The sequence below is a fragment of the Mugil cephalus genome, chromosome 16, assembly GCF_022458985.1.
Source record: "Mugil cephalus isolate CIBA_MC_2020 chromosome 16, CIBA_Mcephalus_1.1, whole genome shotgun sequence".
NCBI lineage: Eukaryota > Metazoa > Chordata > Actinopteri > Mugiliformes > Mugilidae > Mugil > Mugil cephalus.
The window spans coordinates 22,395,685-22,408,696 of NC_061785.1; the positions used below are offsets into that span (position 1 = coordinate 22,395,685).

Sequence of the window (13,012 nt, forward strand, 5' to 3'; positions counted from 1 at the left end):
CACAGCGCTATCAGCTGGTCGCATGTATAAACAATGGCTGTGGTTTGTTGTGTGTTTTCATTCTGTGATATTATATTCTACTGTCTCAAGTACTCAGGTGTACCAAAACGTCTGAGAAAAACGAAACGAAACGAAACGAAAAAAAGTAAATTTTGGTGAACCTTTTTAAACAATGTGTTAAACTGTGATAATGTCCAGTTCTTTCAGAGTTATTAAAAACAAACTCTCTGAGCTGTGGATCAGTTAAAGAAACATCACTTGGTCACTGAGCATTTACATCAAAACAGCCTGCTCAGACAGAACAGAGCAAGACTTCATTCCCATTCACTGTTTGATTTTCCATCAGTTTGGGAAAAGGAATATTTTAATCCTGTGAAATTAAATGAAATTTCATCCCTTTGTTTATTCTGATTGAGGTGTTTATATGGAACATTTTCAGTCATTTTGGCCTTCTAAGCAATGTAATGTAATCACAATATTTGGCTCCATGTAAACCCAGCTCATGTCTCAATGCTCCTGCTGGATTTCACAAAATCTAAAAATACAGGGAGTTTGTGTTTACCAGAAAAAACAAAAACAAAAACAGAATCAACTCAACCTGCCATTCCTTTGCTTCTTTGCTTTGCTTCAGCTTTTAATAATCAATCATCAATCAGAATTCAGGACCAGAATTCACAGGTATGTGAACACATACAAGGAATGTGACTTTGCTCAATGGTACAAGACAAAATAAGATCAACACTTGAATAAGCATAAAAATACAAATGTATGCAAAAATAGAAATACTGTACAACATAAAAAGACTTTCAGAATGAAATAGTATATACATCTATATATCTGTATATAGTTGATACAGTGAGTACGAACTGTAGTGTGTATATTCAGTGAGAGTTATTGTGAGAATGGTTACATGCTCTGCGACTGCTCAGAGTTCAGCCAGGGGAAAGAAACCGTTTTTTTGCCAGGTGGTTTTGGCGTACAGTAACTCTGTGAAACTTCCCAGTCTCACCTGCTGCCTCCTGTCAGCCAGGAAGCTGGTGATCTACTGACAGGTGGAGGGGGGCACAGTGAGCTGGGACAACTTGTGGTGGAGAAGCTCAGGGATGATGGTGTTTAAAGGCTTAGCTGAAGTCCATAAACAGAACCCGTGTATAGGTCCCTACAAAGTCCAGATGGTGCAGGATGTAGTGCAGAGCCATGTTGACTGCATCATCCACAGATCTGTTTGTCCTATAGGCAACTGCAGGGGGTCTAGCAGGGGGTTAGTGATGTCTTTCAGGTGGGCCAACACCAGTCGTTCAAACTATTTCATGACCACCAACCAGGGTATCTGGTCTGTGGTCAATTAATCCTGTGATAGGGGACTTCTTGGGGACCGGGATGATGGTAGAGCATTTGAGGCAGGAGGGGACTTCACACAGCTCCAGGGAGCTGTTGAAGATCTGAGTGAAGATGGAAGCTGGTCAGCACAGACTTTCAGGCAGGATGGAGACACTCCATCAGGTCCTGGGGCCTATTCTAACTAACAGCTGTTAACAGTGATGTTGAATTTGTCAACACAAAGCAAAAGACGTGTCTGAACGCCACCTGGTTCATCACAAAATACAACACAGGGAGAGTGGGCTTTTACCTGCAACAAGCATCAAGTGTCCAAAACACCAGTATGCTCCATTTACTCCTTCAATACAGTCTGATGTCCCATCAGTCTCAGAACAGGTTTGTTATAAAAGAAAAGTTCTTTGGTCAAGCTGACTTGGTTTCATCTTTAAAAGTAGTTTGCGTGCCCCGTGTTGACTTCTCTGTGGATCAGTTCTCTGCTGTATCAACACAAGGAGGAGGAGACTAGAATCAGACTATAAACCAGAGCTCAGATGAAAGTATTCACTTCATCAGGAAGTTGACAGAGTCAGACTTCGCTGAACCACTACCTAGAAAAGACAAGATGGCTAAATACGCTCTGTTTGGTAAGTACATTTTATATTTTTTTTACATATATTTTAATTTGTCATTATTTAATAAACTGTAGAGGTTGAAGATCAAAGAGGAAGAAGCAGAACAGTAATAAAAGATCTAATAATACAATAAACTGTCACACTGCGGAACAATAACATAGTTCCATTTTATTTGTATAGCTTTTAATCATAACATCATTCACCTGATACATTTTATTTATATTCCTATATGAACTAAATGATGTGAAAAGACTGTATTTGTAAGTGTATTTGTGTAAGTGTATTTCACTCAGGATAAATAAAGTATAACTATTTATCTCTTCCAAACATGTAAATACATTTACAGTTATTTTAAAATGTGTGACCTAAGATACACTTCACTGTAACAAGCCTTTTATTGTTGGGAGTTTTATTTATCTCTGACAGCATAGAACCGTAGGTCATGGATGGGTTTGCTATCTAAGTTGTAGATTGGTCAGTGGCGCACAGTCTGTCATCTCATGGTCTGTGGCTGCCTCTGGTGGTCACTTGGAGGCATTGCCATGTTGAGGTGTCCATCTGGTGGTCTCTGAGACAAAACCACAAACAAAGGTGTTTGTTTATCACTCTGACATCCATTAGCCCAAGGTCCACGCCACACTCACCCAACCTGGCATCTTGGACCTCAGGTTCAGAAATCGACAAGAACTCTCTGCATTAAACAGAGAGTCCATTCTTCATGAGGAGACATCCCTGCATGAGACATTTCCGTGGACCTGGGTCAGCCTGATCTTGCCATCCAGATGGAGGGGGGAAGCCTGAGTTTGGAAGACAGAAAACACTCATTATCCCATTGTGCGCAAGTAGACCCTTTGGATTCAGTTTCTGCTGGAAAATGTTCAGTGAGGTTGGCAGTTAGAATGATGAGCCACACTACAGATTCAGAATTATCAGCTTGGTCAAAGTCTGCATCCGTGAGACGGTGGTCCTCAGTCTTCACAGACCTGACTTATATCTTTAAAAACACCCTACTCCTTACCACATCTGCTGCCAGATTTGTGGGACCCGGAATGTACATAGCCCTCAGGGACTTGAACAATGGATGTGCCCATTCCCATATTACATGAGCCAGTCTACAAAAGTGACTCGAGCCCAAGCCTCCATGTCTGTTCACATATGCTGCCGCCACTGTGCTACTGTTCTCACCAGCACACACTGGTTTCTCAGGTCTGGTAGGAAGTGCAGAAGAGCTAGGCGGATGAAGGTCACCGTGGCCCCCAAATAGAACTGGGACAAACAACCTCTGCTGGCGGCCAGTCGCCCCGGAGTTAGTGAGAGGGTTGCTGCCATGGTTCTTGGGCATATGGTCCAACTATATGCCCAAGAACTCTGTGGGCTGTGAGAGCTGGAGCCTGCTTTTCTCCTGTTGAGATACAGGCCTAGGTGTTCCAAGTGTTACAGGAGCTGCGCAATATTGTTGTGGCAGTCCTCCCCAGTCAATCGTCCAAGTAGTTCAGGATTCAGAGGCCATGTTGATGCAAGGATCCCAGGACTTCGTCCATACACTTTGTGAACATGGGGGGAGCCAGTGATAAGCCAAATGGGAGAACACAGAACTAGAAGGTTAGCCAAGCTCTCATTTGGTCATGCCCCACCACTGTTTTCGGCTACTTCACCTTTTTTTTCACGTCAACACTGCTTAGGCAGAGCAGTTGGATGCTTTCAAGAGAAAACTCTAACCCTGGCGTCCCTCACTCTTGCAGACAGAATAAAGCAATTCATAAAAGAGGCAGCGTCAGAATAATTAAAAGTGCATAAAAACGGTGTGCTGTAGCAGATGACACAAACACCCCTGCCGCTGCCATCTTGGTTCAATCCAGTAGCAGTCATGCCCTCGTGTGTGGTGCAGGCTCCGTACCAACCAGTGATGCATCCATTTTTATCGTCACAAGTCAGTGATTCGATGTCTGTCAATTAAATTTCATTCCTTGCTCATCAACTGGTAGATTTTCTGTGCAAAAAATAAGGATCTGGATCCTCTTTAGAAAGTTGCCCATGAATCTTATTTAATAGCCTGGTTGTGGTAGATCGCACTGCTCCCCTTGTCCTCTTCATTCATGCACTGCCATCATTCATGCCTCTCTTTGTCCTTGCCCCTCAGTGAAGTTTGCAATCCAACATAATCTTGTTCATTATCTGTCAGATTATTTTCCTGGTTTCGGCACCAGTTTGAAAGGTGCAGGTGAAAAACAGTCCTTGTGCATGTCTTTCATTCTAATACTTTCATTGCTTTTTTATTTACAAACTAATAGTCTTATCTTTTTAATTAGGCTTTAATATGTTTTTAACTCTTATTAATTCTATTTTATTACATTTGATTTTTAGTTATCTTATTTGTGGTTTACTTGGCTTATTTTTACATGGTTCATTAAGGTCCTTTTATAATCTTTTATTAAATTTTTATTGGTAAAGAGTGTTTTAACTTTTTATTTGCTATTTTATTATTGTTTATTGTATTTATTTATTTGATTTTTCTTATCACATCTTGGTGTTTTAGTTCACTAGTGTTTGAAAAAGTTTGAACAGTTTGAACAGTGTATTCTTATTGTTCCATCATTAACATGTTGTAATATTTTCTAACAGAGTCAGAAGAAGAAGAACTCAGGATGGTTCTAGTTGGGAAAACTGGATCTGGAAAGAGTTCAGCAGGAAACACCATCTTAGGAGAAAAGGCTTTTAAATCAACAATGAGTCCTTCCTCAGTAACTTCAGAGTGTCAGAAAGAAACAGGCTTGTTTGATGGTCAGACACTGGCTGTGGTTGATACTCCAGGTCTGTTTGACACCAGAATAAGTCAAGAACAAGTGATAACAGAGATCGGTAGATGCATCTCATTCTCTGCTCCTGGACCTCATGTGTTCCTGGTGGTGATTCAACCAAACAGATTCACAGAAGAAGAACAGAAAACAGTGAAACTCATTCAGGAGATCTTCGGAGAAGAAGCAGCTCGTTACACGATGGTCTTGTTCACTCATGGAGACGATCTGGAGGAAGATGAAGTTTCAATCAAAGAATACTTAGATAATCAGCCTCTCAGTGACTTCATTAAACGGTGTGGAGGAAGATTTCATATCTTCAACAATAGAGACAAAGATCCATCTCAGGTCAGAGAGCTGGTAAAAAAGATCAACTCAATGGTTCAGAGAAATGGAGGAAGATGCTACACCAACGACATGTTCAGAGAAGCTGAGAGAGCCATAAGAGAAGAGATAGAAAAACTACAGAGAGAAAATCCAAACATGAAGATTGAAGAAGCAAGAAAACGAGCTGAGAGAAAAAACAAGTTCATCAAGCTCTTTATTACGGCTGCTGGAGCTGCTGCTGGAGCTGCTGCTGGAATTGGAATAGAAATTGCTATTGGAGCTTCCATTGGAGCAGTGGGGGGTCCAGTTGGAGCTGCAGTGGGAGCTCTGGTTGGAGTGGTAGTGGGTTCTACGCTTATGGCAGTTAAAAAAAAGCAATGTGTCATTCAATGATTTCCATTGTTAATTATCCATCAGCTGCAGCTTTTCTATGTAACAATCATATATATTATTGATTATGTGATGAATGTATTTAAAGACGTCTATTGAAGTCTTTAAATAAAAGATAGAATTTGAGCCATCCAATGAAGCTTTATAAATCAAAGAGATTGACTACTGATTATGGTTGACTTGTTGTTCTGTCAGAGGAGGATATAAATAAATTTCTGCTGAACACATTGAGATGTCTGTGTTGATTAAAGAGTGAAAATAGAGTTGAGAGTTAGTTGGAGGATCAGGAGAGAATGAGGAAGAGATCACCTTGAACTATCGTGTTGATAGAGAAGGATTTTAAGACTGGACATCTTCTAAAAATATTTTTAATAACTATACTTTTCCATAAACTCTGACAAAATAAATAAATAAATAAATACATCCCATAAATAATTAAACAAATAAATGAATACCTGCTAAGTTAAATCTATGAAACTTTATAAATCACGTCCCCTTTTCTCATATGCAGAGCGGTGGGAGATCGCTACACAAGCTGTATATAAACACAGTCGCCGTTCACCTATGCGCTTCCATTAACGATCGTGTAACAACACATTTGTTTTGTTTGATTGAAAAAAAGGAACAAACATCTCTGCCCTTCAGAGATCAGTCTTTATGGGAGTAGACCAAAACTTGTTTTTGAGCTGAAGCTTCTACAATGATACAGTCTGTCAGGCCGTCGAGACAGAATGTAACAGGCAGATATATCAGTGTCAGAGAGAAAAATCTGGGTCGACCAGTGACGACTCGCAACTTTTCCTCCACATCTCCACATTCGGCATTGCTGCCGCTTACCTCTGTTAGTTGGGTGTGGGTGTGAAGTTGTTGTGTGCGTGTGTGATTTGTGTGTAAACTGAACACTGCCTCTGATTGACTTATCGTGAAAGCCTACTCCACCTTAGCCAATAATCATCACCTATGCGGTTGTTTTGCCCCTCCCTCCTCTCTTCGCCAAAAAAATAAAAATAAATAAAAAAATAAATAATAATAATAATAATGTTTTGCAGCTCCTGTGGCTGAGAACCAAGTAACGCCCCCATTTAATTTTCCGTCAGTGCGTTTACATGCAGAGCTTAATCGAGCTATGCTCAAAATTCGACTTTCTGACTACAGTCCTTGTCCCAGGTTACATACAGCGCAAGAAAATCGAATAACTGTTCTCCTCTTCCACACCAGGTTGCGATACGTGTCTTTTCATGTTAATACTGCCCGATTTTCGGTTGACTTATTACGCGATATAATAAACAAGAGTCATTCATGTGGCGGACCAGCGTTTGAAACAACAACCAGACGGATAATACTACATTTTTTAATCTCGTACGTAATGTTCGCGCTACTTCTAGTGCAGGTAAGATCCGCGCTGTCCCTCAGACGGTTCTTAGCGGCTCCGTTTCTCTTCTTCTTCTACGCCCGGCTTTCTTGGACGTGTTTGTTCCGGGGTCACACGCCAGCGCAGTGGTTGTGGAGCATGCGCACACGTATTATCCAATGAAAACTCCGATTCCAATCGTATTATCTGGGTGTCTCAATCGGATAATGAGAACTCCGATTTTAATGTGTTTACATGCACTGGAGTTCTTCTGTTACAGTCCGATTATGGCAATAATTCGTTTTTTTCTTTTTCACGTGCATGTAAATACACTGAGTAACGGAAACGGCGTAATAAAGATGTAAATAGTATGAGTTAGATTACCCCGTTACTGAAAAAAGTACCGCCGTTAGTAACGCTGTTTATTTTAATGCAGTTATTCCCATCACTGGTAGTAACAGAGTATTTCATCTACTCCAACTGTCTGAAATGTTCTTTCCTGTGTGTGCCTTTGCAGATTCCTTGGCTGACTAATATCACTGGAATGGATAGTAAACCACTAATAAAGTTTTTGGTGCCTCTTTTCTAACGTTCCGAATGATTTCACAATCACCGCTAGAGTTTAATTTACTTTCACTGTAACTCACTTTTCATTTGCTACAAATCAACTGGCCCAGTCTACGTTTAAATGTTATGGATAATGCTGTTGGGACTACCGGGTCTTTCTTTCTCTAATCTTCAGGTGATTATGTCTGCTACACATCAGCATCATATCACTGCCCATGTAAACTTTAAAAAGTGTAATGTTTTTTTACAGTCCGATCAAGAAGCTAGAGTCACATCTGCATACAGCGCAGTGCTTTGAGGAGTGTACACATTATGGATTCAGTTTTGGGACAGTGAGCACATCTGAGAGATATTCATATCATATTCAATCATTTTATATTGTTTTATATTGTTTATCTTGCAAACAACATTCCTGAACAGAGGCTGAGGTCCCCAACACTGGCAATGATTAATGCACCAATGCAAACACATTTACTGTGTACTGTAAACTGTAAATTCTGGTCTCTTTCCTTTCCTTTGCTTTCCTTTCCTTTTTTTTTGCGTGGTGGAGGAAAGCAACTGCTGCGGTCAACCCTGATCTCCCATCTGTATATTTCTTTTCTTTATGACAAGTTCACAAAGAGTTGGCAGGCTTAACAGCTCTTTGAGACAATGATCTTTGAATTGTGTACTGTGTACCACGCTCAACACTAAGCAAAGCAGAGGCTGGTGAGAAGTCTTCTTGATTTTTAATTTGAAATTTTCCATAATATTGCTGATGCTAAATACATCTTGAATGTTTTCAATTCATAGCAAGAAAGTAAGAAAAAATGGGTGCCAATACCTGGCATCATCTTAATTGCATCTTACATTTATACAAGAGAGTCAAGCATCTTCTTATTTCTTCGTCTGTTTCTGTGTATATGGAAGTGTGTATATGGAAGTGCGGCCTCTAAAGCGCCCAGGGCAGTGAGGGCACAAGCAAAATATCTGGTTATGTCCCGATTTATGTTAAAGTGTCCGCTGGAGCTGTTTCACTGCACAAAGAGACCCTGCCCCTGCCCCTACCACTGCCCCTGCCTGTGACTGTGAGTTGAGACCCTCTCCCCATTGGTCAGCCCGCATGAGGCTGGTCAAAGGTGATACCGATCAACGTGCACAGAGTGTGACATCAAGTACTGCTACACAACTCTAAAATTGCAGACATGACGAAGCTGGCGAAGTGGGAGCGCGAAATGGGAATTAAAAGAGGAGGAGGACATCAGAAACACAGAAAATTAAGCTATATACCAAAAAAAGGTAATTTCTTCACTCCAGTTAACGTTACAGACTATTTTTTGAAGTCAGCTACCATCAATGAGGACAGCTAGCCAGGACTTTTCTTCACCGCCGGCACTAGCTAACCCTCACAGCCCGGAGAGTGAAGAGTGCCCGGCAGGATCTCTAAACAACAGCGAAGATTCTGCTGAGAGGAGACTTGACAAGACCATATTAGGACTCATTTACTGGTTTTCTTATGAAATGATACTTCTTCTTGGGTGAGGATTTGTAGTAATAGACGTTTTCTGAGATGACAAACTGTAACCCTGACTTGAATGCAAAATCTAGCCCAACGACAACAGGAAGTGCAAGACACCGAGATGGTAAGACAATCACAGCTGTTGTTGCTGTTTGTTGTTGAAGCTGGATATCCAACTCAGTCCAGCTGTGGGGATGACTTGGTGTGCCATCAGCCAGATAGAGCGGGCTTTGATTCCACGGTCTCATCTGTATCTGACTCCCTTTGAACTGCTTCCAGATGGTGTCCTTGATGAGGGTGTATGAGGAACCAGTGTCGAGGATAGTATCTCCCTTCCATGCACCTACTGAGACTGGAACCACCAGCTGTTGAGGTGAGCTGTCACATTGTGGCATTGGTGGTTCAAAGATTCTTGGTTGGTGTGAAAGGGATGGTTTCTATCTCTACATGTCTGAATGATCTGTTCATTATGTTGTTGTGATGCTTATTCCTTCCAGGTTGGAACTGAGGACAGGCTGATGGAGGATGTGATTCTTTGCAGCGCCAACAGTGAACTTGGGGAATAGCAGGTGAGTGGTAGGACTGAGAAAACTGAGAGGCAGTATCAGACTTTACTGGTTTTTGCAGGTGTTTTTTCCTTTGTTCATACTGACGATGATTTTCCCTGTCTTTCTGTAACTGCTGTCCAAGACGAACCATTGCCTCCACAGTGGGTACATTACTGTTCCTTAGCTGACTGGCCAGTGAAGAATTGACCATTGGGGTCATTACTGATTTGAGATCGGTCTTGCATCATACAAGGTTGTCATATTGTCAGTGTGTTCTCCATATAGCTCATTAGCTCCTCTATGTGGACCTTTTGTCAATCAACATTGGGTGTCGCTTCCTGTCTTTCAAGGTTTTCCCTCACTTGTTGATTTGTGTTGTCCACAGGAGTCGTTTCCATTTCAATTTCCGTGCTTTTGTTAGATAGGGGTACTAATGGTTGAGTGAGGTCACCTGTTCCACAGAGCTCCATTTCCAAAAGAGAAAGACTTGTGGGCGTACGAAGATTTGCTCCATGCTTCCTCTGTCCACATGGCTTCCAAGTCTGGTGGCAGCCATTTTAGTGCAGCACTTTTGAAGTATCCTTTGTTCTTTGATTTGTCCAAACATTTCCAAACTTTTAAACTAAACTTAAAAACTCTTGTTTTTAGTTGTTTTTTTAGTTGGTTTCATCAAATGCTGTGGGGTGCCATTTTGTTATAGGGCGGTTTTAATCTTATTTAGTTAGAGATGTTATTAGATTTATTTATTAGTTAAATTATTTATATAGTTTACCTGGGGTGCCAGTCAGGTGGTAGCCTGACAATAATAGTTTGTTTAATAATTTGTTTTTAATTTCTTTTTAAATCAACACCAACACAAAGGATGTTTAAGTATGAAACTTAACAACCAAGAAATTTTGAAAATGAATCCCAACACGTTCTTTGGTAAAGCAGGTGCATATATTGAAAAGTAGGTCCACAACAACAAAATAAAATAAAACATAACAACCAACAAAATCAGCTAATGTGTGAGGCGTGTGTCTGCGACTCTTATGAGACTTAAAAGTTCCATAAATACTGGTTTGAAAACTACAGCCAACAAACATGCAACAAACATTTTTCTTGTTTATATGAAGAAAAAACTCCCTTTTATTGGCTACATTTTTGCATGCACATAAGTGACAGCTGAAAATAGAAAACTCTTTTAGCGTCTGATTACCTTGTGTGGAATGTACTCTACTCTGATGTATGATTAAAGCATTCCATGTCTTAAATGCACAGGGACATTTAGAATACGTACATGGATCATTTATGGTGCGTCCAAAATTTGGGTGTTTGAGTTTATAATGATGAAGTAATTCAGACCTATATTGCACAGCAACTGAACACCCTTTACACTATCACATTCACGAGAGAAAGAGAAATGGAAGCTCCATCCAAAACTTTGCCCGGAAAAGACTGCGTCCTTGAGGCGGCCAACTTCCGGGTCTTTAGTTTCTCCTTCAGGTCTTTTTTCTCCTGTTCCAAATCCTTGTTCTCCTCTTTCAGTGTTTTACTTGTCTCATGCATTTTGTTCTTTCTCTCCTCCAGTTCATTTTTGTTCTCTTCCATTCCTCTCTCCCGCTCCTCCAGTTCTTTATTTCTCTCCTCCATTCTTCTTTTCTGCTCCTCCAATTCTTTGTTTATCTCCTTCAGCTCTTTCTTCCCTTTTATTAAGTCTTTTAACTTATTTCTCAGTTCTTCACCTTTCCCCACTATCTTTTTTATTTCCATCCAGGTCTTTATTTGTCTGCTCCAGATTCTTCTTCTCCTGCTCCACATCTGTGATGTCAGTATTTCACTCTGTTTCTTAATTTGTCTCTTGGCCTCATCCAGATGTTTAATGCTCTCCTGCAGTTCTCTCTTTTCTTGCTCCAGATCTCTCAGTTCTTCACTTATCCTCAGGTCGCTCTTAGTGTCCTCCAGAGATTTGCTTCACTGAGTGATTTTGAGGTCAGAACCAAACAAGAATCCAGAGAAGAGATCCTGACCGAGATTTGTCTCCCTTAGTTCTATTCCTTTTGTTCCAATTTCTTTCATACCCCCCACCCCAGTTCTTGAATTTTCTCCTCCAGTTCTTTATTATTGTCTTCCAGCTTTTTCTTTTTCTTCACTTGTTTTCTCCTCTAACTCTAACGCAAATAACTCTGTTCACATTTTCACTAAAATGAGTCTTCTCGTACCATTTTGCTATAAATGTATGTACTGTATCTATGTACACACCACCTCCGTCATCCACTACTACTACTACTGGCCACTATCATATTACTAAACTATCACATTATCATCCAATTCACTACTTTAATCATAGTGGATTCAATATTAGAATACTGATTCCACTAAATACCAAATTAGTAATGTACTTTTTTTACTCACTGGATTTATTTATTGTTTGTCCTTCCTTCTTTCTTTCCTCCTTGCATACGTACTCTTACTGTATAGATCTGTATGCAACACATTCTCACCCATATCAAATGTTTGTCTTCGTAGTATGCTTTCATCTTTCAAAAATCATCTTATTTAGTCAGTCTGCTGTTTATTCAATGAAATACCACAAATATACACAAATAATAAACTCAAATAAATCAACATATCTCTTTAATTCTTATAAATGATTCACTTACATTACATAACATAAACTTGTATTTAGTGTACTTTGCATAATGATTAACCACACTTCAGCATTGATTCATAGAGTATTCATACACAAGAGAATCAGAGGAGAATCAATAAGGCTTTGACTTATTCAATAATGATATAATTTAATAATTTAAAAATAATAATTATATAGCAATAACTGGTGAATTACCCCTCATCCTCCTGCCCTGAATTCAAATCTGGCCTTTGATGAGTACTACATATGTCAGCTCTGCATCATTTCCTCTCGTATAACATTGGAGAGATTATCAGCATCTTGTCTGCACTGTTAAATAAAGATAAATTTGTAAGAGAAGAGTAATATACACTGCAGATTGTCTTGTTGAGGTGCTGGCAATGGAACAGAAAACTTAAGGCGAAAAAAAAAACAATTTTCTTACTTGGAGCTGAGTGTGCAGCATTCTCGTCATTTTTCAAATAAAGATAAATTTACAAAAACATTCAACACAAAAGTGAACCTGGTGATTAACAGCACCTCTCTTGACTGTATGTGTGCCTATGCTTGGGCTGCAACGGAACTGGCAGTTGGTGGTCCAACCGACTCTTCCAATGTTAGAGCAACGATGTGGCACAACTCCTTAGCCTGAAACAGAGATGAACAAACTATGTTATAAGAACGCACACATTTTTTGACCAGTGCATTACAAAACTTAATAAATAGCAAATGAGTAACTATCCATCATGCTGTTTAGGTAATATTGCCTTTATGTGGGCATCTTTATATGGGAGTGTCAATGGATTCTCTCCAGACATACTTGCTAGGTTAAGTAATGATTCTAAATTTCCTGTAGTTTTTCTTTGTATGTTAGTCCTTGGCCAATGACTGGTGGCTAGGAGAGGCCCCACTGGAACCTTTTACAGGATAGATTTTAAATTAATGCCTTCATTTCTTCTGTGTTTTGCAGAGC

The 13,012-nt window shown here is 40.0% G+C and overlaps 2 protein-coding genes across 2 annotated transcripts in view; one reads left to right on the forward strand and one right to left on the reverse strand.

The window, feature by feature from the left end:
* Nucleotides 1–1,889: 1,889 nt before the first annotated feature.
* On the forward strand, nt 1,890–5,709 carry LOC125022111 (GTPase IMAP family member 7-like). The gene is made up of 2 exons (XM_047608424.1): nt 1,890–1,964; nt 4,575–5,709. The coding sequence occupies exons 1-2, from the start codon at nt 1,943–1,945 to the stop codon at nt 5,465–5,467; spliced, it is 915 nt and encodes a 304-aa protein (XP_047464380.1). The 5' UTR covers nt 1,890–1,942; the 3' UTR covers nt 5,468–5,709.
* Nucleotides 5,710–12,027: 6,318 nt separating this feature from the next.
* Nucleotides 12,028–13,012, reverse strand: part of myo15b (myosin XVB) — a 43,065-nt gene continuing 42,080 nt past the window's right edge. Inside the window, exon 66 of the mRNA XM_047609783.1 lies at nt 12,028–12,687. Within this exon, the coding sequence (XP_047465739.1) occupies nt 12,601–12,687 (87 nt within the window). The 3' untranslated portion in view covers nt 12,028–12,600. The remainder of the gene's footprint in view (nt 12,688–13,012) is intronic.

Bases quoted from the DNA above. Each gene is read 5' to 3' on its own strand.
- LOC125022111 (XM_047608424.1), top strand. From the start codon at position 1,943: ATGGCTAAATACGCTCTGTTTG. The intron at 1,965-4,574 runs GTAAGTACATTT...ATTTTCTAACAG, and splicing joins GGCTAAATACGCTCTGTTTG to AGTCAGAAGAAGAAGAACTC.